At 40.0% G+C, this 27,167-nt stretch overlaps 1 protein-coding gene across 3 annotated transcripts in view; it reads left to right on the top strand.

The window, feature by feature from the left end:
* The window catches only part of LOC101170570 (inactive dipeptidyl peptidase 10), an 82,463-nt gene that overhangs the window by 13,337 nt on the left and 41,959 nt on the right, over window positions 1–27,167 (top strand). The window contains exons 1-3 of one of the 3 annotated variants that reach the window (XM_078939461.1): window positions 11,919–12,023; window positions 19,398–19,512; window positions 19,586–19,681. In XM_078939461.1, coding sequence (XP_078795587.1) covers window positions 11,934–12,023; window positions 19,398–19,512; window positions 19,586–19,681 — 301 coding nt within the window. In that variant the 5' untranslated portion in view covers window positions 11,919–11,933. Of the gene's footprint in view, window positions 1–11,918; window positions 12,024–14,898; window positions 15,083–19,397; window positions 19,513–19,585; window positions 19,682–27,167 lie in introns of those variants that run through there. The other 2 variants (XM_023963967.2, XM_023963965.2) reach the window with 2 other exon arrangements.

The following is a 27,167-nucleotide window of genomic DNA, read 5'->3' as shown; positions in this document are numbered from 1 at the left end:
CACGTCCTCCTCATTACCGCCTGTCAAAGCGAAAACAGACTTTTCCTTTTCCCGCCCCACAGCATCCTCGTTGCTAGTTTATTTTCTAAATGTCTGTCATGCTTTTACCGTCAGCTTCAAGATGAAAACTTTCCGATAAAATAAATACGCAATTAGTGCTACATTTAGTTGGTTGACTGCGCCTCTGAATCAAAGCAAGTTTCAAACTAAAAGAAACTTTTTCCTGAACTGGTACTGACCTCCGGGCTTCTTTCTATGTGGTGATATGGGAGGTCAAAAGGGTCAAAAAGAGAAAAAAAAATAACAAGTTAGAGTTTAAACCTTTTTTTAGACTTTCTTCCAGCGTGAATTTTGAAAACTTTTTGTGGTTTTTTTTAGTTTCTTTTTTTTATTTGCTCAGGCTTTTGGCAAGAAACAATTTTTAGGTCATTTTTGTTAATTTTCCAATTAGTTAAGATATGAAAAAAATTGCTAAATTTGTTTGATGTTTCTAGTAAATAAATACATTTTTCTTGGTGTGATTCCATAAGAGAAACTATTATGGAGTGACTTTTGTGCTATTATTCCAAGCGCTACACTCACTTTGAGCATAAAAACACAAAGATATATTTTTGCACTTGAAATTTAAAAATATGTGCAAATAAAACAAATTTCACTCAAGAGAAATTCTCTCTCTTCTCGAAACAGAGCAGGGCGTCATGTTACAAATGTGCCAGAAAAGCCAGCCAATCACAGACGTGGACTTGAAGGTCGATGCTATTTGGTCAGAAATTCTTCCAATCGTGCACAAACCTGATCCAGTCTAAGAGCGGATTAGAAGAATTTCTCTTGAGTGAAAATTGTTTCGTATGTTTGAGTTTTAAGTGATTTTTTTCTGTTTCAAGTGCCACAATATGTTTTGAGTTTAACGCTCAAAACAGTGAGTGTTGCGCCTGGAATAATGGCACTAAAATGACTCCGTAGGCTATGAGACACAAAAACTATTTTTAAAGTTATTTATTTAAAACTATAATTGCTTTTTTAAAATCAGATCAAGAGAAATTTGTCGTTTTATTTGAAAAACATTTGTCTTTGCTTCCATGATTTAACAACTTTTCAGTAAAAAAATGCGAACCGGCTAAGTACTCTTTCTACAGCAGAAAATAAAGAGGTTTTTAAACTTGTCATTTAAAGCTATAATTACTTTTTTTCAAATCAGATCAACCAGAGAAATTGGTCCTTTAAAAAAAAAAAGCATAGTTGTCAAGACAAATTAATTAAAACGGATTATCTTGGCTGGGAAAGTCTGCGATTAATGGGTCTTTATAAGTGACTTCAGAACATCCATTGAGGCTTAATTTTAATGATGCCTCACTCATTAACAGGAATTCAGTGTCATTCAAAGACGAGTTCCGTCCGTCCTCCAGAGCTGCAGCTCCTCTTTTCCTTTTTGATAATCTGCATGAGAGGTTGGGTTGACTTTGAACTCCTGGCGCGCAGCTTTTCCTTTGGACTGAACCCGCCCCTCGGGCATTTCTCGCTGTCTGTCATCTTCTCTCGGTGCTTTTTATACCTCCGTTCACTTGTTGGATGTTTGTGGCTTTTCATCCTTAAACAGTGGGATTTGAATGCATCATGGATTGGGGGGAAAACGCCAACTCTACGGTACATTTAAGTTAGAAAAAAGAGAAAATAAAAGCACGTTGGGAAACAGGGGATTCTATCTTTGCTACTTCAAATAGTCATTATGGGGAAATTAGTGCCATTTTTTGAATCCTATTAAGAATGGATAAAGTCATGAAGAAAAGACAACCCGATGAGTAAACAGATGCTTTGAAACCCTCTTGATGGATCAGCCTTTTAACACAAATCCATCTCCACATGAATTTCCCCAGAATAGGCCATCACACTAATGAAGCCAAGTGAATCTGGGTTGACGTATTTTACTGGTGAATGACACCATTTCCTTAGTGGTACAATCAGAACAGGGCATTTGTGTGCGTGTGCTAGACGTCTGTTTACTCTGAAGAGAACCGACAGGCTCTTCCCACCAGCAGTCAGCCTTGTATTTTATTAATCTGCTTTGGGGATTGTGCACTTTTTTTCAAAAGTATATTTGGACATTGATGATCCTGTTTTTCCCAAGCTTTCCTAGCACTGAGATGATTTTATAAGGATGGAGCAGGAACTCAGATTTCTGGAGGTGAGACTTACTCCTTTTTGATATTGCATACTTAAGTTGAAAATGTGGAGAATTTTATTTTGGCATCCATAAAAGTATTTTATGATACCAATAATTCCAAAAGGCCTGGTTTATTCCAATCGCTTGTTGTTGTTTTTTTTAAAACAACAGATTTTTGTCCTGTGCATTTTTACCTGAAATAACTTCTAATAATTTATTTGCAGAAAGAGCCTAATAGATAGCTATGTAAAGCTGAGTGTCGTCTGCGTAAACTTTGATATGGAGCAGCAATGGCCCAAGAATGGAGCCCTGAAGCACTCCTCATGAAATAGTGACTATCATGTTGATGATGTCCAAAAGAAACAAATTCTGTTTGTTTGTACAATGAACCCCGTAATGTCCTCAATTTGTCTTTAGCATGGTCCACAGATGCTGGACTCTAAAGATGGGGCGATATTCAGGCCAACACAGATAACCGATATTTCCCCTGCAACTGTGGCCGAAAACCGATATTTGCCGATACTGATATTAAAGTGTCCAGAATAACACAAAGTTGAGATTTTCGTTTATTAGAAATACAGTAAACCCTTGTTTTTCGCGGGTGGTTACGTTCCAAAAAGAACCCGTGATAGGCAAAATCCGTGAAGTAGAAACCTTTATTTTTTTTACAATTATTATACAATTAAATACTCTATTATACATTGACAAGAAAGAACAAACCATTTCACAGGCTCAAGCATTTGTTTCACAAATAAAATTACTTTAGAAACATTTTTTTCAACAAATAACTCTGTACTGTACTGTCAGATAAGTATTTGAATCATCGATGTGAACAGAAGGCTTCAAATTGCGGAGATTAGCCCCGCCCACCGCGACCAGAGTAATTGGATTAAACGGGAGAAAATTTAAAATGATTATAAAAAATACAAAGTGGGACAAATAGTGACTCAGGTGTATTTCACTGCTCTACAGACTGAGTCGCTGCATCCTGACTCCGCTCTGCAGTGTTTTCTCCTTTTGAAGCCCGCGATGCAGCTGTGTTTGTTCGGGAGAAGAACATAGTGATTGGCAGTTGTTGCTCTTTTTTCTATGGGTTTGAGAGAAACTCGAAATTGCAAGATGATTTTCACTTACGTGTTGTAAATTTGGCACGCTGTTTTACAAACGTGTACATATTAAACTGCAAGGTTATTGACGCACAGGTAGAGAAGAAGCGGAGTGACTTTTTAGCCAATCAGAATGCAGAACACAATACACGATGCAAATCCGTGAAGTAGTGAAACCGTGAAAAGTAAACCGCGTTACAGAAAGGGATCACTGTACACAACTTTTCTTTTGCTGTACAATCACATCATAGTTGACCTTTTTAACATACAGCAAAGGATCTCAAAGGAACAAGTATCACTCAAAACACTGAAAATATATGTGAAGATAGTCAGACCATTTATTAACTATTGGACATAACAGTAAACCACAAATTTCCCATTTCCAGGAATCTATTAGGAACAAAATGTATCCCTATAAAAAAGAAAACATACCTGACTGAAAACAGTGTGTTGCTGGCTACGACTGTAAACATAAGCTTCCCATCACCAGGGAACTGTTAGGAACAAACATACGTTTCAAAAATCAAGTGTTTCTAAAAACAGAAGAATATCAGTAGGTTGTTTAACATTGGGTAGATAAACTCAAATTATGCAAACATCGGCTGATATTAATATTGGCACCAATATATCGCCCATCCACACTGTACTCAGGTTTTGGAGAGACGGACATCTGATGAGGACATAACAAAGGCGATGGAAACATTTCGATTGATTAATGAATGTTCTATTTGTTTGTGCCACTGCAACACAACCGAGATGGACTAGAAGAAATCGGGCTTTAACTTTTAAAAGCCATTAAAGGAACATGATTTTTAGCTTGTCCATGTTTAACTTAAATAACTTCTAATAGTTAAAATACGGAAAGAGCCTAATGGACCAAAGTGGGTTGGTGACAAAGCTAAGTAAAGCTTAGTGTCATCTGATTAAACTTTAAATTGGAACAGAAGTGGTTCAAGAATGGAGCCCTGAGTCACTCCTCATAGTGACTATCATGTTGATGATGTCTAATAGAAATGGTACAAATCTGATTTCCATTAATGGGTTTGTACGCTGAACCCAATATTGCCCCACCCATTTGTCGTTAGCATGGTTACCAGTTGCTGTACTCAGGTGACGCCAAAGTTTTACTAGATGTGACAATAATGTTACTGTAAGTGTGTTCTTAGTGCTACGATGCAGTTTAACATTTTACATTTTGCAATAAATGCAATAAAAAAACAGATTTTGTCCCCACAAAATTGCTAATTTATTTAAAAAAATTTAGAAGAAGTTTGACAACTAGGTTTTTGACTGATTCTGAAATAAAATGTATTCTTTTTAAAAATGCTTGTTTTGATATTGTTACGATGTTGCAACATCGTTTTTGTTTTCAGCTGATATTTATCCAGTCGAGTGTTAAGATCATACTTTCTGTGTTTCAGACAGGGAAAGGGCATTCCAAATAATTCAACATTTAATTCAAATTTCAAAAATCCAACGCACTGGACCATTTAGAGATGTCAGCAGCGACAACAACACACAAAATACTGCAACTCTTTGACCATTTTTGCAATCAGCATGAATCCACTGATTTGGACGTAGAGAAGATCTGCTTCTCGTTGGCTTTGCGCTGACATGCAACGCATTGCTAAAGTGTTGCGAAGCAACTCTATACCACGTTTCTTCACAACAGAATCAGTTGATTTACGAAAATTACGTAACACTTCAGTACTGTTAAAGTGTTGCATATCAGCGCAACGCTACTTTTTCTCCACTTCAGAATCCGCTGAAATTACGATAATTGCGTTTACAGTTGGAGAGTTTTGACCAAGAATGTGGAGCTTAAGCTGCGGGGATAAAGAGTTAGGATGCCACTGTCTTTTTTGAAGGGGGAAACAACAGATCATTCAGATTTTACCACAAAGAAATCCAACGTTTGACACACTAGCTTAAGTTCGTAGTGTTGTAACCCTTGTGCTACCTTAGATGACCCCACCCTCACATTGACGTGTTCTTCCTACCATGACAAAGGTGGATAAAGGTGGAAAGATTCCATGAAATCCATGGACACCAGTGAAGATCACGAATCATTGAAGAAAAAAGGTTCAGAGCACTGTCTAGTGGGTCTAGATGACCCAACTCCCAATGTTAAAGTACCTCGGATAGCACAAGGGTTAAAGATGGCTCCTACTTTACTAAATTTCTTGCTGAACCCCCCCAGTTTAAGGACTATTTTCAGCTCTTTTCTTTCATTTTCTCCCCCAAACTACTCTGCTTCTGCATTTTCGTGGCTAAACCAACACAAATCTTATTTTCTTTTGTCGAGCTTCTTCAAGGACCAGACTTTTCTGCATCAACTGAGCACAGTAGAATAGGTGCATTCATCTGAGACACACTCATTTTTTGGCGCAGATGATTGTTGCGTGTCAAGGTCGGAGACCTCCGCTGAATGAAATGACATCGCCTTTATGGCGAGGTCCCAGAAGGCGCCACTGCCGCCTCAGAGGAGAGCGGCGGTTCAGAGAAACAGAAACGCGTCTTCAGAGACTCAATGTGTGTCACATGATGGTGGATGGTGTTGCATAGAGACTGGGGTCTGTGAAGCAGGAAGTTTGGGTTATAGCGGTCAAAGCTAGATGGAAAAACAAGTCAAACTGCAAACTATCAGCTCAATTCAGCCTCCAGCTGGAAGATGGCTTAAAAATTACAGCTTCAATCAATTCATAATCAGAAATTTGGCATGAAAAATAAGATCCGAGCAGCTTTTTAGAGTATCGACTCTGTTTCTTCCATTACAAAAATGATTTAATATGTCGTGTATTTGGAGGAAGATCTAACAAAAGGGCTTTGCTGATTTTCTTTGAAATAGAGATAACCTCAAAAGGATTTCTGTCGGCGGCATTGTCAAACCTGCTTATTATTGCAAACACGGCCAAAAATTGTGTACTGCTTTTGTGCAATCACTGTAGAAAGCAGAGGCTGATTACAGGTTCAGTTATGACATCAAAACCTCAAAAAACCCTTTTAAAGAAAAACGCCTATTGATCAAATTAGGATTCAGTTTGCAAAAAGTTTTCTTTTCCTTTTTATTTGCTTGAAAAAAAGATTTTTTTCAATTAAAAAGGAAGAATTGAGAATTGGGATATACTGTACACACATGCATATATATATATATACATACATATGTTATATATATATATATATATATATATATGTATGTATGTGTGTGTAAAACTGTGTAACCAAATAAATATAAATGTTTTTAATTGACTTTAAGCTGATCCTGATTTAACCCCTTAGTTTTCTTTTCTTATCGTGAGCTGCGAAAACGTCTGCTACCATAGCAACCAATCCCAACATAAAGAAAAACAAAATTCAACCGGATCAGAACTTGACGTTGAATCCTTTTTAGGAAAAACATCTAAAGCTGCGCTCACACCGAACATGCGCTCCTACTTTGCTGAATGGCGAATTCTCTGCTCGCCGCCTGGCCAAGAATGTGTTCACGCCCTGGCCACGTGTGGGAGGAGCTACCAGTGAATGTTTTTAGCCTGATTGCTACAAGGAGTGGTGCCTGTGTTTATGCCGTTTACAATGCATAGAAAACACAGATCATATTGAGAGATCAGAGTTCTACAAAAACATAGAGAATCACGTCTCCATGTTTGAGTTCATGACATCATTTAGGGAATCTCCCGCTACAGAGAGCTTCTCTCTCGCTGATGTGTTTGAAAGACGGACGCTTATTCGCTTATGCGAGTTTGAAAGCTTGCTGTCACATAAACCAGAGAGGGTAAAAATAGAAACAGGAATAAAATCAGGGGAACCTTTTTTATCATTCCCCTCAATTAAGTAAAATATCCTAAAGTTCAGGAGGCCCGAGCAGGCTGGCTCTTCGGCTTTCTTCCTGAAGGCAGGTACACCCTGGACGGTCTGTCTCAGGGCCCAAGGAGCAGGAGTGATCCCGTCCAGAGTTTCTGGACGTGCTCAAGAAACCCCGCCGTCCCAAAAGGGATACAGTGGGTTAAGAAAATGGATGGAAGTTCAGGAGATCCACCATATTGGATATGTTTTCTACCCGCAGAAACCATCATGTACCCAAAGTTGAGTCCCTGATTGGTTAACGCGTTATGGTGACCTCTCCAACCCGTAAATAACTGAACTCTGGCCACGTCGCTCAAATCGCACGACCTAAGACCAAATCTTTACCATTGACTTAACATTGAAACTGGCCGCCTCTGCCGCGCTAATCGTGTTCAATTCCCACTCTGATCATCTTTTGATCTTGGCTAATCTTTTTTGCCATTGCTTTGACAATCATTTATGCTAACACCTTTAAAGTTTGGAGTTAAAATCCGAGTTGACCTTGATTTGCTTTCTGCTAAGAAGCTTTATTATCATATTTTTTACATGAAATACAATTTTTCTAGTTATATTTTCAATGTAACAGACGAGTTTGACATGATTTAACTCTTTGGTTCTCTATTGGGACACAACATCGCAGCAGCTGAGGCAGAAAGACTTATTTGTCACAGGTCTATAAGGAAGCATCCTTTATGAATGGAGGCGTGCCTCTTCTCCTGGAGTCAGATAAAGGTGCTGGTGATTTATTTCTGAGATTTAGAGTCCCATTAATTCACCAGCGTGAGTCCAGAGTAAACCTACCGGCAGCTGGAGTCTGCTTCTCCACGATTGTAGCTGAGTCCTTGGAAGCTCCGTTGGGTGTCCGGCCGACAAAACGGGTCAGACGGTAAACCTTGTCCCACTTCTTTTCTAGGTTGAGGTGTTCTCCCCCAAAAAGCCCCCGCCGTCATTTGCATGCAGCCCCAGCAGTGACTGTGTTTTCCAACATTCCCGAATCAAATATTTGTGGGAGAAAAACTGGCGGCGAGGCAGATGAATAATGCAAGTAATAAAAGACTTGCAGTTTTATGTTAATTAAAGGCTGTAATGTGCTTCAAGGCAGTCTGTCATAAAAGGAAATGCTAAATTATGGAAATGCCTTTTCTCGGCTGGTTATTTTGGTTTTTAGCGCGCTTCAGTGTCATATGAAGCCAGGTTTGAATGGATAGCCTTTAAATCTTCTTTTATGAACTTATTTTTTGATACATACTTAAACATTTGGGTACATCATGACTGTGGAATTTTACAGATTGCTGCACAAAACTTTCAGGATTTAGTTGTCAATAGCAGGTCTTAGGTTTTTGTTTTTTTTGGAAAAAATGAAAATTCTATGCATAAAATAAGCTTAAACCTAAAGGTGGTGGTGCAGTTGTTAGCGCTCTTGCTTCAATGCATGAAGGCCCCCAATTGGGGGACCTGAACCAGAAAACAAATGGGGACCTTTCTGTGTGGAGTTTGCATGTTCTCCCCGTGCATGCGTGGTTTTTCTACGGCTTCCTCCCACAGTCCATAAACGTGCTTGGTTACTCTTAATTGTCCATAGGTGTGAGTATGAATGGGTGTGTGATTGTGGCCCTGCAACAGACTGGCGACCTGTCCATGACGACCCCTACCTTTGCCGGGATAGGCTCCAGCAGCCATGTGACCCCGAAACAGTATTTTATCATTGGTGGTGGGAGCTCTGTTCGTTGTCACAAACAAGTCTCCAGGATCAAAAACGTGCTTGAAAAAACATATCCAGTAAAAAAAAAAAAAAAAAAAAAAAAACACAAAGAAATGTTTAAAAGGGCAAAGAATTCGGTTGATTTGACTTTCAGATAAAGAATGATCCTTTTTACGGCTGAACCCACACAACCCACACACAGACGCAAACCCTCTTTCAGAACAAGTAGATGGTTGTAACTGAATTTGTTGAGCTAAAATCTAGTCTCTTTTTTTTTGTTCGTTACAACACAAATGAGTTTGGGGACCAGTGGGATCTTCTTTCCTTCGTTTCAAACAAAAACCACATTTCCATCCCAGAGAGAAACGTTTCCGTTTGAAGCCTTGCATGTTCTCACACTATCAGGATCCTTCTGGGTCAATTAACCCGCCTCCTTATCAAACACGGAAAAAAAAAGCAGAGCAGCCTCCCCCGTGAAGGCTGCGCTCGATCCGTGCACGCCTCCATCCAGACTGCAGGTTAATTACTTTCACCTGGAATCTCGGTAGGAGACGAGTGTGGAGGCTTGTTTAAGTCCAGCAAACTTTCAGCGGCCCTATTTTAGCTTTTTTTTTTTGTTGCCATATATTAAAGCTCAGAACTTGCCCCACAGTATTATGGGAAAGAGAGTCGGGGTTCAGCTTTTTCTCTGAGATGTACGATAGATCAGCTCCATGTGCCCCCCCTCATTGGTTTTCTTATTGGTCCAAACGGCAAAATAAAACTTATCAGGCTCTTACGCTGAAAGGGTTGGTTGAGACAAAGCTCAAAAAAGTAGTCGCTAGCAGCAAGTGACATACATTGCAAGCATTCAAACACGTTACCACAGCTCCAGCTACAACAAATAACCATTGACTGTATATTACTGCTGGGCTGAGTGACCCCCCCCCCCCCCCCCCCCCCCCCCGGCATTTCAAACAGGAAGTACCTGCAAAATCCTATAGTCTTTTATGCAAGACTTCTACTGCTCTGATACCTTTTTTTAAACATTCTTGCTATTTTGATATTTTTCTGTAGTTCACGTTATTAAAGCTATAAACTGACCTATCGGATGTCTCAATAACAGTAGGTGGAGCCTGCTGGCCCCTACGTCCAACAGTCAGAACGTTTGACAGATTTTGTTTAGCTTCAAGTGGTAAGGGTGTGGACTTCCAGCAAGATCAATTGACTCAAACAACTTGGACCAATCACTCGCTGCTTACTAACGACGCCTGACTCCAATGTGGTTCCATCTGTATTGCGAAAATATTTCGACTGAACTCACCTAATTATGTCCAAAAAATAGCAGCTTTCATATAGTAATTGAAATAAAGTACAATCACGCAAACACGCTACCACAGCTACAGCTACAACAAAGAGCCCAAACTGCCACCTATAGGAAGAGTGCGGTAATGACAGCGCATTGCAAGCAAAACACTAAAGTACAAATCAAAAGTCATATTTTACATGTAAAAGTAGAAGCGGACACAGAGCAAGCTAGCATAAAAGCTAACTAAAGGACACAACCTTATTTTTTTTTGCTAAATCAATTGTTCTAAACTTTTCATGTGAAAAGCAGACAAATGACATTTGAAAAGTTTAATAAACCTCACAGATCTGAGAATAATTGTGCACCTGGGATAACTCATTATGCGCTCAATCGAACAGTTACCCAAAGATTTGACCAACAGTCCCCATCATAAACCAAGTAGTTGAAGGTCGTTCAGACGTGACACGCGGGGAGCAAACGCCTTCAGGCTGGGCTGCTCTTTTGCAGTTGACCCCTCCATCTTCATTTGTATGGATTAATCCATTTCCCTCCCTCTTGTCATCGTTAATATTTTTCAGTGGGATGGTGGTGTGTCTTGGTGGGGGCTTGTCCGTGACACCTTTGCATTCAGCCTCTTGGCAGCGGGGAAGGGCCCAGCCGGTTTCTGATCAGTCCCATCATTGCATCTCATTCCTGTCCGCGGGGATTTCAGATGACGCCGCGGTCCAGTTCATTCCCCGCCGACATGCCGTGCCATAATCCCATAATTCACAGCGTGGGATGCTCGCACTCCAAATACATCACAGAAGGGCTCTTATTCCCTGAAGGGATGTTGTGGAGAAAGCAGCACGAGATAAAAAAAAAAACACCAAAAAAAGAGCCGCGCACTCTCAGCGGGAATTCAACACTGACATCCAAAACAGCTAAGCTCTTGGATTGCTGTCATAGAAAGCTGAGCGGTAGACACAAGCTGCCACAAAGGGCGTTGGGAAAGCGTGTTTACAAGCAAACGGAGAATTTGTATTTAGATAATGAAAGAAATGATGATAAATAGTGAGATTCTGATCCCTAATGGGATTATGTGTTAAAAAGATGAGCAGGGGTGTGTCAGAGGGATTTTAGGCCACGGGCAACATGGGGGCCCAAGTTAGTTTCTATAGATTTTGTTTAGTATTCATGCAATTTTTATTTCTTGTTGTAATTTTAAGCAAAAAATGTACCTGCAGCTTGGCAACCATTTAGTGGCAAAGTGCGAAACTTGGTAATTTCACATTTTTCCACACAAACTTTTGTTCGAGGGATCTTTATGAAATTCTACGCACACACCGTTAGCTTAAGTCTACAACAACAATCAAAGTTTTGTTGGCCTTGGACCTCAGGAAGAGGCCGCTATCTTCCATTAAAAAATAAAATCACCTTTAGTACCAGCTACAGAATTCGTCTTATTGACTACTACTTCCTAAAGAAGCATTGGTTAGCTAATTGTGTAAAAAATGTTGGATTTTTTTTTTTCTGGTGTAAGCATAGTGAGCTCGCAAAAGTGGCGTTCATCTGTTCTTCTCAAATTTTTTACCATAATATTGTAAGTGTTTTACACATGAGTTCCTGGCTCAAGCGCGATTAACAATAGAAAATACAAAATAAACATATTAGGAATGTGGGAGTGGTCAACAAAAAACCTCTGTTGCCAAGGAAATTCAAAAGTTTACTTTTGCAGATTCTTCTGAAAATTAGATTTATCTGTTTGTCACCCCCAGGCGACCAAAAAACAAAATGGTTGCTATGGAGATAAAATGAACAGAAAAGCCGCCGTTTTGAAAAAAGCGTTTAAATATGGATTTGTCACATGCAGCTCTGACCAGGGTGGCAGGGCCAGAAGGGGAGAGTGAGGGGCTGCTCAGCCAGTTGGGGCGGGTTAAAAAGGTAGGTAGGATCCTACAATGCCACTCTTTCTTTCTGTGCACCATTCACTAAATTTACTTTTAAATGTCCCTTTTAATGATTATGGTTGTTTTTTTTTTATTTTTTAGTAAAAATTAAATAAAAAAATCAGCAGTTTGATTGATTACAGTTTAGTTTCCCAGAATTCTTTGATAAGAAACTGTCCCATAATTCCACATCAATACACAACTTTCAAAACTTTATTAGTAGAGTAAAGATGAATCATCCCTGACCTTCACTCACCGTTTGACAGCAGCTTCAGCCCTTAAAGAAAACAAAAATTGTTGTTTCTGTTTATTTTTTTCAAAATAAGGGTCAGTCCTGTAAAGCTAGCAGCTTATACTTGCAAAGATCCGACAGATTCTCCTTTTCCTTAGAGTTCAATCTACATTATATGACAGTTTTTTTCCTCCTATTTTAATATCTATCAGCCTGTCAGCTCTGCAGCTGTAAGATTTGTAAGTTTAATAACCTTCATTGTTCGAGGACACTTAAAAAAAGGCAGCAACCTTAACTCAATTTAATTTAGACAACCCATAAGCCCAAGGTTAGAAATAACATTAAATGTCTTCACTAAAGCAGTCAAGAAAAAAAAATCATTAAAAGCTGTTTGTGGAAAGTTTACAAATGTCTTACTCAAGGATTATCTTTGATAACTCTTCAAATGTGTCACAGAATTTAAAAGAATTATAATAAACAGGATTTTGAGTAATTTACGGCAAAAATAAACATGTTTGAATGTGAAAAATTAGAATAATTCAGAACAAAGGACAAAATCAAAGCTTTAAATTCACTAAATTGATTTTAAAAATTTATATTATTTTAATAATGTGCTGTTTGGGGATATACAGCAAAATGAGTAAATCTATTTATGACTCATGAACACTTTTTAACTCCTCCCCCCTTGAAATCTTTTCACCTATATGTCCAGTTACCAGTCCACTACCTGCACCTTGATCATCCTCAGTTTGCACAATTTATTTTTATTTATTATTCTAACCATTGTCATTTTTTTAAATGTGCTTACTGTTGTTCATTTTTTTCTATTCTTAAGTGTTTAATGTCGCACATTAGCACCGCAGCAAATTCCTATTCTGTGAAACTGCTCTGTTCACTGAAGATGGCAATAAATACTCCTTGAATCCTTGTTATTACAAGTTGTTTACTAAAAATACATCTAAAAAAGGCAGTTTGCCATCTTTAGGTGGGTGAAGCGTCCCTACACCAGGGGGAGGAGTTTTAAAAATCTGGGGGTCTTGTTCACGAGTGAGGGAAGACTGGAGCGTGAGATTGACAGGCGGATCGGAGCGGCGTCCGTAGTTATGCGGTTGCTGTACCGGTCCGTTGTGATGAAGAGAGAGCTGAGCCAAAAATCAAAGCTCTCAATTTACCGGTTGATCATTGTTCCAATACTCACTGATGATCAGGAGCTATGGGTCATGACCCAAAGAACGAGGTCCTGAATACAAGCAGCTGAAATGAGCTTCCTCCGTGGTCTGGCTGGGTGCTCTCTTAGAGATAGGGGGAGAAGAGTAGAGCCACTGCTCCTCCACATTGAGAGGAGCCAGTTGAGGTGGCTCAGGCATCTAGTCCGGATGCCTCCTGGACGCCTCCCTGGAGAGGTGTTCCGGCCATGTCCCACTGGGCGGAGGCCCAGGAGAAGATCCAGGTCACATTGGAGAGACTATGTCTCTTGGCTGGTCTGGGAACACCTCTGGGTCCCCCCAAAGGAGCTGGAGGAAGTGGCCGGGGAGAGGGAAGTCTGGGCATCTCTGCTCAGTCTGCTGCCCCCGCGACCCGGTCCAGGATAAGGAGAGGAAGATGGATGGATGGACATCTAAAAAATTATAATGTGGGTTTACGTAGTCTAAATGTACGTCCTCCAGGTGCCAGTGGTTAAAAAAAAATCTGATAAACCGTGCGCACGGATTAATCAATTGTGCTTGTACTGTTTCACAATCAAGCGTGCACACATTGCATGCGCATGTCTCTGAGCAGAGCAGCCGGACTCATAGCTTCGTGTTTGCAGAAAGGGGAGGGGATTTGTTACGGTGTGCAACCAAGGAGGTTTTGGACCGCAGTCCGTCACGCTACCGGACTCAGGAGAACCGTGTCTCTCAGGAGATTTGTCCAGACAGAGGAGCGGCTTTGGGACGGGTGGAGGCGGCTTTCGAATGAACAGTCCTGAGAAACCGTGCAAACAATCATGTGAATTTATGTTACCAATTGGGTCCAGACAAAATAAAGCCTGATGGTTAGTCCAGTTATAGTTCATCCACAGCTAAATGTTGTTAGCACGTATTAACCTAATGCTAACCCTTTTCCACCTCAGTTCGGCCAAGAATAAAGCATTGGCTGCACGGATTAAAAAAAAAAATATTTATGAAACATTCACTCAGTAATAATCATAACAATAATAAAAGGATCTCCAGTAAGTGGAGCGTCTTAAAATTATGAAAAACATGAATAAATAAATAAAAAATCTATTGTTTTAATAAAAGTATTTCTTAGTATTAGTTATTTACTAATTTCTTTTTTTCTATTAAAAAAGGTTTTGTGTTATTTTCTTTCATACCTTATCTTTAAGACAAAGAAATAAATTAATACATTTGTTTAGAGGAGCTTTAGTCACCTTTGCTTAACCGGAAGTACCACTAAATATCTTTACGTCAAAGTAAAGCTTTTTTTATTTTCTCTCGACATTCGCGCGGGTAAAGACCTTAAAACTTGGATTATTAATGAAAAAACTTATTGCTATTGTTCACTTCATTGAATCTTAATCGTATCCAGTGTGCACAGAATACCTTTGTTATTTTTTTCTGTCGGTCACGCATTTATTTTGAAACTCGCACCGGAAGCCGCCGCGTCCTCGCGGCAGCTTGCTGCCGCTCCGCCGCTAAATTGTGCGCAGGCAGGCTGGCGGATGTCATTACCAGGAGAGACGCTGGGTTCGGGCTGAGGAACGAGACCGAAGCTCCGGCGCCATGACCGCATCCAAAGACCCAACCAAGAAGAAGCCCAAAGACCCGCAGCAGGACGAGGTACCATCACAACCCGTTTGCGTACTTTTTTCTCCTTCCGCGGGCACAAAGAGGGGACTAGATGATGTGTTGGCTGTGAAGCAGTTCACTGGGAATTTCTGCAATTTATTTATATAATAAGAAATCGACTTTTTTTGTTGTTGCAGAAAATTTAGCGGCCGAGTCTTTAATTGTCAAAAAATGTCATTTTTGGGATGTTTTGTGGGGCGGTTTGACTGCGCTTTATATTTGCATAAAGTCCTGATCTCCAAGAGGACCTGTTGGCTCTTCATCCAAAAGAACAAACACCAGCGATTTAAAAAATTAATCTTTTTTGCCTTTTTAGATATTACAATTTTCATAATTAACCCGTAGTTCACGCATTCAAACAATTTAATGTTGGAACTTGGTTTTGGCTTAAAGATTTTCCTGTTGTTTTTATTTATTTTTTATTTTCTGGCATATTCGCATCAGAAACGTTATTAATAATTACACTTATAAAAAATAAAAATCGTGATTTCGAAAAAGATTTTCACTGTTGTGTCCGTTTGCAGCCTTTTTCACTCCTGGTTTTGTCATTTTTTTCGGAACTAATAAAGTTTTGGTTTATTCCATTGAGAGTTAATTCTAAAAATGCTTTAAAATTATCTTTTTGAAATATTTTTTTTAGGTGTAGTCGTCTAAAAATGTTTATTATGAAATTCTTGTTTTATTTTTCATTTTCTAATTTTTTCTAATTTCTTATGCCTTTGATTAGGAAACTTTCTCATGAAATACTTTTGACGTTTTCTCTCCAGTTATTGTCCGTTTATTATGAACTAATAAAGTTTAAGCTTAATCCATAGAGTTTTAGTTCTAAAATATTTTTGCATGCAGTCACATTTATTTAAAGATTAAACATAAAAATGGGGCACTTTGTCCAAAAAAAAATTACAAAGGAAGAAATCAATAAAAATGTATTTTTGGCTAACACTAGTCTAGAAGGACATTTATTTTGAAATTTCTTTAATGTTCTAGTTTTTTCTTCTTACAGATTTGTATCAGAAATGTTCTTAATATATAAATATATTTAGATTTTTATAATACTTTCACTGTTTTGTTTCCATTTGCGTGCCTTCTCACTCTTGGTTTTGTCCGTTTGTTGAGGACTAATAAAGTTTTATTTTTATCTGTAAAGAGTTTCGGTCATCATAATGCACTAAAATGACTTTTTGTCATATTTTTTTTTGCTGCAGTCGCGTTTGTTTAAAGATTAGAGATGCAGATTGGGCAGTTAGTAAAAAAAAACAAAAAAACAACAACATCGACTTATCTGGTGTTTCCAGAAATGCATTTATTTTGAAATTCCAGTGTATTCTGTCTAACGTTAACTGTTTCGTCTCGTCATATTTGGAGTTTTTAGCATCAGTGGGGCTGCAAAATTGTGAAGAATAAAAAAATGCAGCTAGTAGATTAATGCTGAAAACAAGCTAATTAGCCCAAAAACTGATTTACAACTAAAATTAGCTTAGCAGCAGTTTTTGGTGGATTAATGTTAAATTTTTATTTTTACGTAGTTGTGTTTGTCTGTGTCCGATAAAATATCTAGTTCTGAACATTGATGTTGCACATTTGAAACGATTTATATAAGACCGTTTCCATCGAAGACCAATGGTTTTATTTTGGCGGGATGTGTTTTAACACACCAAAAACTGATTCTTTTTTTCTCATTTAAAAAAAACATTATATTTTATTTTGATTCTCCACGTCGACAGAAAAAGCTTAATGGAGGCGGGGCTAAATCCAAAAATATGTTTGTGCTGACATAATCAAACTTTTTGTTTGAATGTTGAAAAAAAAAAAAAAGGTGGGGTCAGATTCAATTGGTCCCGCCTCCCACCAGACAGAAATGAACGACAGCAAAAAAAATAAATAACAATTTTCTCCCCAAAAAGGTGTTACAAAATTTCAAAATAAGAGTCCAAATGCTATTTATAGCTGGAAAAGCTAGCAGGCTAAAAGTGGAACACGTCATTTATGATGCAATTAATTCTAAAACAACTTCCTGTAAATTCTGGGTCGTTTAGGGCTCATTTTTATGCACTTTAGGGTCAATTGTCATCTATTGTGTTTAGTTGACTTATTTTACTGGATGTTATGAGCTTTCCTACAACATTGTCATATTTTGTCAGCATATTTATTAAAAATAAAAAGCATAAACTCTGTCTAGAATTAAATGTAAGACATTTGTGTTATGGATTACAATTAATGTTTTCCCTCCAAAAATGATGTATTTTAGATTTTTTTTTCATCCATATCTACTACAACAACAATTAATTCATTGATTTGATGACTTTTTATTGATATTTTGACCCAAAAAGGCTACAGTGTCAGTTTTGAATGGAAGAGTTCCTGGTTTTATTAATGAGTATTGCTTTGCTGTTCAGGTGAAATCTCCATATGAAGTCTGTCATCCGAAGGAAATTGCTTTTGGATTGAAAACGTCAAAAAGGAAACGATGATTTTTGTTTGTTCTGTTTGCATAAACCCCATATTTTCACGGCCAGCGTTCATATTAGTCAGAGTCCAGCTTCTCCCTGTGCAGCATTTATGCATCCCAGTGACTGAGAGAACACTCAAGACCCCCACCCCCACCCCTCTGCATTACTCACGCTTTCATATTGAAGGGCAGACGTCCCTTCAGTCCGTTTCTGTTGAAGCTTTAGCCTGAAGCGTTCTGCAGCCCAAACTCCTCCCATCTGTACTCCAGCAGCAGCTGCTCTGTCTACAGCTGCTTGTTCCTGAGACATCTATGGATTTCTGCCACATCTGTGCGTCCCTGCATCGTCTGCGCGTTCCTGCAACGTTCCTGCAACGTTTGCGCGTTCCTGCATCGTCTGCAGGTTCCTGCGTCGTCTGCGCGTTCCTGCAACGTTTCTGCAACGTTTGCGCGTTCCTGCATCGTCTGCGGGTTCCTGCTTCGTATGCGCGTTCCTGCAACGTTTCTGCAATGTCTGCGCGTTCCTGCATCGGCTGCGCGTTCCTGCATTGGCTGCGTGTTCCTGCATTGGCTGCGTGTTCCTGCATTGGCTGCGTGTTCCTGCATTGGCTGCGTGTCCCTGTGACGTCTGCGCGTCCCTACGACATCTGCGCATCCCTGCAACGTCTGCGCATCCCTGCGACAAATTTTTCTCTTTCAACTAAAAAAAAACAAAAAAAACAACAACCCCTAAATAAAGTACTCTTGAAATGTAACAGGTTTGATATGTTTATTTTGTTTTTGTTTGCATGTTTTTTAGCTAATTATTTCTTTTGTTTTCTTTTACATTATGTTCTAATTTGATATTTTTAATCATTTTTTCTTCCTTTTTTTAAAACATTCCTTTTACTTTTGATCTATTCTTAATTTTATACATTTATGTATGTATTTATCTGCTCTACTTTCTCCAGGTTCCTATTTTTATAATCATTTCCTTTAACTGATGTTCTCTTTTTCATGCGATATTAATAATAATCATATTAATATGAATCAGTTCATTAGATCGTCTTTGATCTTTTGATTCCTTCGTGCATTGAAGCTCCGTAAATCCAGCAGCAGAGATTCTCTCACCTGATCGCCCGCGGCTCATTTCTCCCACTTTTCCCGACGGGAATGCTGTCAGACTCAGGCCTTCGCTCGCCACGTTTCCAAAGCGCTAGCTCGTGTTATGGCGTCTAGGAGGCGCCTGCATGTTTCATGTGGATTTCTTTCTTAATCCTCCTCATGAAATCTGAAGTGGCATCGATGTGTGTGCAGCCCACTACACGGTTCAGGGATCTACGCCTGAAGGGTGGAGCAGAAGGAGAAACCTGCAGAAACCTAGAAAATCAAGTTTTACCTTTGACCGCGCGGGCTTTCCCGCCACCTGAGGGTCGCACAATCATTCTCAGCGGGGTTCAAGCTGCAAATTTGAAGAAGGTGCAGGCGTGCAGCGGCCACGCAGGTTGTAGTTCAATCCCCCGGTGCTCCACCGAGGTCACAAAGACAAACAGACCGTCTTACCTCTGACGCGGTGACGCATGTCACTGCCCTCTGCGGCGTTGGCGCCGCTGGAAACGTCAGAACTCACGTCTTCCAATTCTGAGACTAAACGGAGCGCTTTCAATTTTTTTTTTTTTTGCAAATGAAACTTTTATTAGCAGAGACTGCAGTACCTCCTGATAAACACCTGATGAAAGCTGCTCAGATGGACTTTTCTCTGTTCCTGGATAAGCTCCGCCTGTTTTAGTTTAGAGTCCAAGAACTCAAATCAGGGCAGATCTAAGACCAAACCTTAATGAGTCTAAAGGTTCCTGACGACTTAAACCTTGTCTGCAGGAGTATGTGGACGTCAGCCCTCCCCAAAGGAACTGGAAGGGAATCGCCATCTCCCTCCTGGTGATCGTCGTGGTCTGCTCCCTCATCAGCCTGTCCGTGGTCATCCTCACACCCAGTACGTAGCTGCGGGGTTCAGACTTTTCCCCAGACCTCTTTGTTCTGGACTGAATGTTTTGGTTCGCCCACAGCCGACCTCCCAGATACCAGCAGGTCCAGGTTAACCGTGGCCGACCTGTACCAGCCGGAGTTCAGCGTTCACGACCCCGAGGCCACGTGGGTCAGCGGTGAGTAAAGAGCGTTTCTTTAGCTTCAATCATTTTAAAAAACGGGACAATTTTATTGACAGAAACAACCAGAATTCTGTAAGTCTGTCATGAAAATATTTTCGTAAATCTAATGCTTCAACGGTTTTCGCCTTGAAACCGGCCCTTGTGACCTGCATGTGGACACAGACGGCCTCTTTGTGTTCCAGCGACTCCAGATTAAAATCCAAGCACACTGCAGGGGGAGCGGGTATGTCCGACTCTGACCGTCAATTGGTGAGGACGTATGTCCTACGTCCAAGTTATTTAGTCATTTGTAGCGAACTTTTAGAGAAAAATCAATCGGAAACGGTGACTTTAAAACTTAAAGGAAGGAAAACCTCTGATATGATCAGAAATGTTTGAATCAGCAGATGTTTGATCTCTTTTAGGCAAATTTTTTTTGATTTTTTTTTTTTTTTACTTTTCCTGTAACATCAAACCTTTGATGTCTTCGAAGAGGGAAAGTTGTTTGGGGTGTTAACCCTTTGACACCCGAGCTTTAGCTCCAGTGTTGACATTCTTATAACTACCGGAACTCTTCAACTGTTTACGCAATAAAAGTAAACCAGCTGATTCTGACGAAATGCGGCTACGTGCCAGTATGCAACATTTTACTGAAGTAAAATTAAACGTAAAAGCATATCAGCGTAAAGTTGGCTAGTCAAGTTTTCCAAATAGCCGTAAAGCTAACATAAAATTTTACTAAAAAAAAGATATACTAACCTAAAGCCTTGTCAATATTAAGTTAGTAAAACTTCCTTAACAACATTCTATGTTAGTAAAGTTTACAGCAACACCTTACATTTTATGTTTGTAAAACTTTACTAGCATAAAGTATTGCTAACATAAAATGTAACTACCAAAAAACCATATCAGCGTAAAATCGGCATAAAGCAACACTTTAGGTTAGTAACATTTCATGTTAGTTAAACTTTACTAAAACATGTTACTAATGTCTAGTTGTCTAGCTAGATAGCTAGCTAGCTTGCATAAAGCAACACTGTACGTCAGTAACATTTCATGTTAGAAATCCTTTACTAGCATAAATACAGCAGCACTTTACGCTAGTAAAAGTTTTCCCATATATGCATAGAGCAACAATTTGCGTTGATAAAGTTTCACTAGTAAAATATTACCAAATTGTTGCTAACATATCCTAAAGTATTGCTAACGCGAAGAGATTTATATGAAAGTAAATTGGCGTAAAATCATTAACACTTTTTGTTAGCCACACGCTACGTTGTTCAAGTGTTTGGTATCAGCATAAGACCTTATTAATGTAAAATGTTACCAATGTAACTGGTTACAAATTTGTTTGTTTGAATCACGTTATTGATGTAAAGTGTTTAAAAATTACGCTAGTTCAAAGAAATGCGGCCAAAATACCACACTCTGCATTAACTCTGTGAATGTTTGCGGAATTAACATAATTCCAACACAATTGCTTTAGTCGCGTCAATGTTTGGAGAGTACCACATCCTGTGGTACAGAGTTGAACCCCTTAAAATCAGGATTGATTATGCGGCGCGCTCAACAGTTGTATTTGCTCAGAGCATCATCCAGGGAAGCCACTTTCCCCTATTACTCGATGGAGGAAGCATTTTGAGTTTCATATGTCGATAACGCCATTGGTTACCTCATAAAAAGTTATTGTTTCGAACCGTTTGCAGAGCAATCGGTTGTTTTATGCCACAGTTTGACATCAAAACAGCCGCGCTTTCATCATCCTTCAAAAATGAGAACGTCGGAAATGTACATTTTCTGTGGAAATGAAAGTGAAAGGTTCAAAGCAGCCATATCAATTTGTTTTTAAGTTCTTTCATGAAGTGCTTTTATTGTTTTCCTGAAAAAACGTTTTCCTAAATTTCCCCAATAACCAGCGTTTGCTCGCATTTACCTTCATTACAAAATGACTGAAGTTGACTTTTATTTTTTTGTGTTTAGAGATGAATGAAGAAATATTCCTAACAACCTCTGGTAGCTGCAGTCTAAGCAGGAACAATACAATCATTCATTCAATCATCTTCTAATCCGTTTTATTCCTTTCTGGATCACGGGGCTGCGCGTTCCTGTGACTTCTGCGCATTTCTGCAACAACCCAGCTCTCCTGCGACATCTGTGCATGCTTTCACATCTCTGTCTTGCCAGGTTATCTGCACGTTTGCACGATTTTGCGACATCTGCGCGGTTCTGCAACATCTGTGCATTGCAGCGACATCTGCGTGTTGCAGTGACATCTGCGCATAGCAAGAGATGCACCCTCCTGGAGGTTTTCAAGTCATGTAAGCAGAGACGGGACAGAGGAATAATTCGATTCGGTCAAGAGACGAGTTGGAGTAGAGCGGAGTCGTCATCCGGCTTTACATTAAAGAGACACATTAGCTGTTCAAGGCTCAAGTAGTGTGTTAAATTCAACATTAGTGTTGAAGTGTCCTTGAAACAAACCTCACCGCTCTGTCCTCCCCCCGCCAACTGTACTTTTGACGACAAGTACAAGAAGTAGAATAAAACCTCCGGGTGTACAAACTTTTTTTCCAGTTTTTCTTGTGTTACTTCAGAACCTCAACCTGAATCCCGAGGCTTCCATCGGACCTTTAATCCATCCCTCCCTGCTCGTAATAGTGAGGGATCGCAGACTGTTGTGTCGTCTAACTGTCTCAGCGGCGTGACAGATTGTGTTTGCATCCCAGCCTGAAGAATGACGGGGGGGGGGAGAAAAAGAATGGAACTGAAAGTAAATAGCGGCTGTTGATGGAAGAGCGGAGAAGAATACATTAAAGAATGACGGCAGATTTGTTTTTTGACAACATGACAGAAAAATGATTGCTTTCATGGCAATTTTGGTCCCGTTGACGACTAAATATATCCACAACACCTCTGCGGGGTGCCAGAAGGTGAGAGCAGGGCGTAGAAACACAAGGACAGAGGTGGACGGAGACGATGAAGGATGGCTTTAAGGCTGCGGATGGAGAAACGCATCGGTCGCCTGCTGCGTCTCTACCTTCCACGGAGAGATAATACTAATGACTTGTCTCGCGGCCTGTGGCTTCTCATCATGCCGCTGGAGGTAGCGTCGTTTACACTGACTGACATGTCTATGGGCTTGTAAAAACGTGGGCTTTCTTCCAGTTTTTATTCAAATAAGACGTGAATGTCACAACTGAGCTGACTGAACCCGTTGGGGTCTTTGCTGTCAGATGTCTAAGAGTGTTTAATCCAAACCTTTTGCTTTATGCAGCCCATGAAAAAATCTAATAAATGGGAGTGATCAGAAATCCGTAACTTGGTTGTGGACATAGCAGTCTGTTATCGGATTTTCAGGCTCAGAGTCAAGAATGCTGGCATTTACATGTCGCTTGGAAAATGGTCGTTCATTGATTGCGCACAGGAAGTTTAACCGGTTGAACCTCTTGGCTGCTAAATCGGTGTCCTTTGATTTGGTAGTGACGTGTAGATAGCATTCTTTTAAAAACATGGAACTACCAAGCATAGTAAACACAATCACAAAGGAGAAATTAACAATTGCGCCTTTTCTGCCCAGCTGCGTATAGCGCGTTCTTGAACGGTTGGTGTGTGGTTACTTTTACTTTCAGAACCTCAAACGGGTCTTCTCTTCTAAAAATGCTTGTTGACCAGCATAGTATAATGCTGCATCCACACTGGGCTGTGAAACTCAGGTTCAGGCGACCATTTCTAATGAAAAGATAACGTGAACGCGCATTTTGGACTTCCGCTTTCAAAACTCGGGGGTACATGTGTACACGGACAAGCCTAGGCTAACGTAAGCGTATTAAAAAAAAAACCATCAGAGCTATCCGGCTGCACAGTTTAGGGCCAGATGGCAGCTCAGTCGGGGAAAGTAAAGACATTCATGGTTCTATTTGTCTGCAAGTAAAGGATATAGAATTGGATTGGACAAAGCGAGACTTTGTCCCGCCTTCGGCAGTAGCCGCATCATGAGTCCGAGCTTTTTTCAAACATCTGTTTCTTTTTCTCTGTTCCTGATTCAACTCAATTTGAATAAAGTAATACTCAGCAACGCAGTTTTAATCTTAAATTATTTTATACTTGTCCTCCATTGTGAGAAAAATACAACAAGAAAATGTCATTGGAGTGAGTCGTTAAACTTAACCCTTTAACCAAAGGGACCCATGCAGTAAAACTCCACATGTGGACACATCACTTTTTCTCTTGGTGTCATATTTGACTTTGCCGGCGATTTTGGAGTTTTTCCTTTTCACCCGTCAAACATTTTACAGCTCAAACCTGAATTGCGCTCATGTCACTCTGAAGAAGAAAAACTTCCATTTGACTGGTTGAAACCTGCAGAGAGCCCGTCTCGTGGCGTATCGCGACGGTGAGGAATTTTTCAGTCCAGCAGGGTCAGACGTCCCATTAGGCACTTCATTGAGATGGATGATGAAATGGGAAATTGCCGTGTGACACTGTGTGGTGTAAAACTAATCTCGATCAGGTGGGATGAAAGCGGAGAGCCAGTGGATGGAGGACGGGGGGGGGGGGGGTCTGCGTCTGGATTTACTGCAGTTGTTGGGGATGTAATTCAAACATGTCTGCCATGGAAATTGCTTCCCTTGACAACCTTGGACTCATTTCCTCGTCTCTCCTCCAGCATCTGAGCCGGACCTCGGCGGCCGATCGCCCCCCCATTTAGCAGCACAGGGGAGGCCTAAATCAGATTTCCTACAACAGGAAGCAGATGATAAACAGAGGAAACCAGGCGTAATAAACCTCAAATAGCCATACCAAAAGCTAATAATAGGAAAAAATTAAGCTGTTGGATTGAGGCTGCTTCTGTTGGGCTGCTGCTGAATACTATTAGAGGTCGTATTTCAAACAGACTTTGGCAGAGAACCAGAGCAAAGCAATCAGTCGCTTCCCCTGAATTGTCTAGGACGACACAGGTGAGGAATCGATTCTGCTGAAGATTACATCCCAGCGAGTTTAAGACACAAGCCACGCACCGATTCTGACTACATCCCAACCGATTAGACTATCGCTTTGGTCCTAAAATACAAACCTCCAGAGCTCTAAAAATCTTCAATGCTCGATTGATTTAAAATCTAGCATTGGACATCAATTGATGGCTGTGAACAAACTGTTATTTTGAAAGGGAAGCTTCTGCTTTTCACAGTAAAGTCTGATGAAAAACAAAAAGTGGTTTTAATTTAAAAATCCTGTTTACCAGGATAGGCTCCTGCAAGCTGGTGACCTGTAAAAGGGGTTGAGCGGGTTTAGAAAATGTCTGTAGATGTAAAGCCACGTTCATACCGGCTTCTGCGACTTTTAATCAAAAGTCTACGTTAACGCGCGTATATGTGCGTTTCGGGCTTGCCCTCTTTAAAACTCTTCCGTAAACACGTCGCACCCAAGAGTTTTAAGCCTGCTCTTGAACTCTACGTACAAACTGTTGAACGTTACACTAGTTGAACTTTGACCAATCAGGGACTCAGATTTCATAGGGGCGTTAGTAGCGTCAGTCCAGTGTGAACACTGTATGCGAAACTCGTATCACATGCTCTGTGTGAACAGAGTGTAGGGTAACCACTCTGCGCTAAAAGCTTAACAAGCTAGCATCAAATGGTCTTTTCCTTTAGGATATTTACAATTGGTTTTACTTATGATCTTTTATTTTTATCATGTATTGTCCTCCAATCATCAAAATGTCACTCAATTGACTATAGTTTATCCAGTGAACACCAAAAGTACTTTTCTAGCTATTTAACTCTAAAACACTAGAGCGTTAGCATTATGGACATTCTTTTAACTACCATAAATCCTCATCTGTTTACGCAATCAGGCTAGCTGCTTTTCTCTGCGTCAGAATCAGAAGATTTGCGTTAATTACCGAAATGGTTGTAGAGTGATAATAATGTAAAAAGCGTGTGCTATTTAGGCGATACCACCTAAATAGCAAACGTAGTTCAGTAGTACAGGTTTAAACGGTAAAGATACTTGATGCTACTTATTTTCCTTGAATGTTGCAAAACATGTTTGTTCTTGCATTAATTTTTCTTTTCTCTTTTGGACAAATATTTTGTTTTTTTTTATAAACTGACCCAGAAACAGACTCAGAACCCTGTTCTTCTGGGTTTTTCGGAGTAAGGTCATCTTGACAAGACAAGTTTGTTCCCCAAAAAAGAAAGAGTTTCTATATATTGTGGCCTTTTGGTAGCGTGTCCACACTGAGACTGGTACTTCATGGGTTCAAATCCATGATTGGACCATAACCAATGGTTGGTTTCATTCTTGAGTGCTCCTCCGGAAACGGAAGTACAACGTCTTTGGCGCTCTACAATTGGACTTCCATATTTCGGAGTGCGTTATTTATTTGCAGCGACAGAAAGCAGAATGTATAGTTTTGTAAAAAGGAGGGGACGCTCCCTCTGAGGGAGGCTGCACCGTCATCACTATCCCATCCCAAGCTTATCCCGCGTTCCCCTTTGTTATCGTCAGCATTACGGCTCCTGCATTGATTTCTGATGTTGCCGCGGGAACCGTCTAATCTCTGATCAGTGCCCGCGTGTGTTTTGCATTAAAATATGCCGCTGCTGTGAATCATTCATGAGGTCTGTTTACATCGCGCTTCCAAATGTTTGTGTGTGGCTTTTTTTTTTCTTTCTTTTTCCTTTTAGCTGAGTGCGAGGAAAACATCCAGCTGCTGATGTGAGGGAAAACCGCGCGGATGAGTACGTTTTTGTTGAGCGGCTCGTTGGACACGATTGCTAATGAGGCTTAAACAAGCAGTGGGCTGCATCTTTAGCAAAGGCCAATATGAATAAATCAGCATGAATAGTGTATTGTGTTTGTGCACAAAAACTACGGAAACTCTAAATCCACTGCGGGTCCTGTGCAAACGTTGAGTTTTTTTTTCAGTATAGAAAAGTTGTGGCAAAAATGCAAAAATACAAGCTTTGGATGCAGGGTCCATGCATTGCCCAAGGACACTTCATTTTGTGGACGGGGATCAAAGCTTAAGAAATACAGCTAGGTTGGCTCTCCTTCCTGAGCTAGAGCGGCCTCCCTACTGTGTTATCTGCCTCCCCCGAACTGCCACAGAGTCAGAAGTGTACTCTAAAATCCAGAGAGCAAAACATGAAGGCCACTGGAAAGGATATCTTCAAGAGGGCGTAGATGTTTGTGGGGAAAAACTACCCAATGAAGTATCGGTGGAGCAGGTATACTACAACAGTCTGGAAGAGGATAAAAACACACAAAGAATTGGCAAATGTACACAGTTTGTCTATTTAGAAACAAAAGAAGTGAATCTGATAAAATACAGGGAAAAAAAGTTAAATGGATGATAAATTATAGATCGTAATCATCATTAGTCAAAATCAAAAATACAAAATATCTCCAATATCCCTCCCTTCTTCCCTCTTCTTTTCTGTTTGGTCCAACAAAAAAAGGGATACAAATGTAATCAGTATAAATAAAGTTGAGCCTA

This window comes from Oryzias latipes, chromosome 2, assembly GCF_053564925.1.
Source record: "Oryzias latipes strain Hd-rR chromosome 2, Olatipes_Hd-rR_3.1".
NCBI lineage: Eukaryota > Metazoa > Chordata > Actinopteri > Beloniformes > Adrianichthyidae > Oryzias > Oryzias latipes.
Note: the sequence above shows the minus strand (reverse complement) of the source record. Positions and strands in the feature narration are given on the sequence as shown.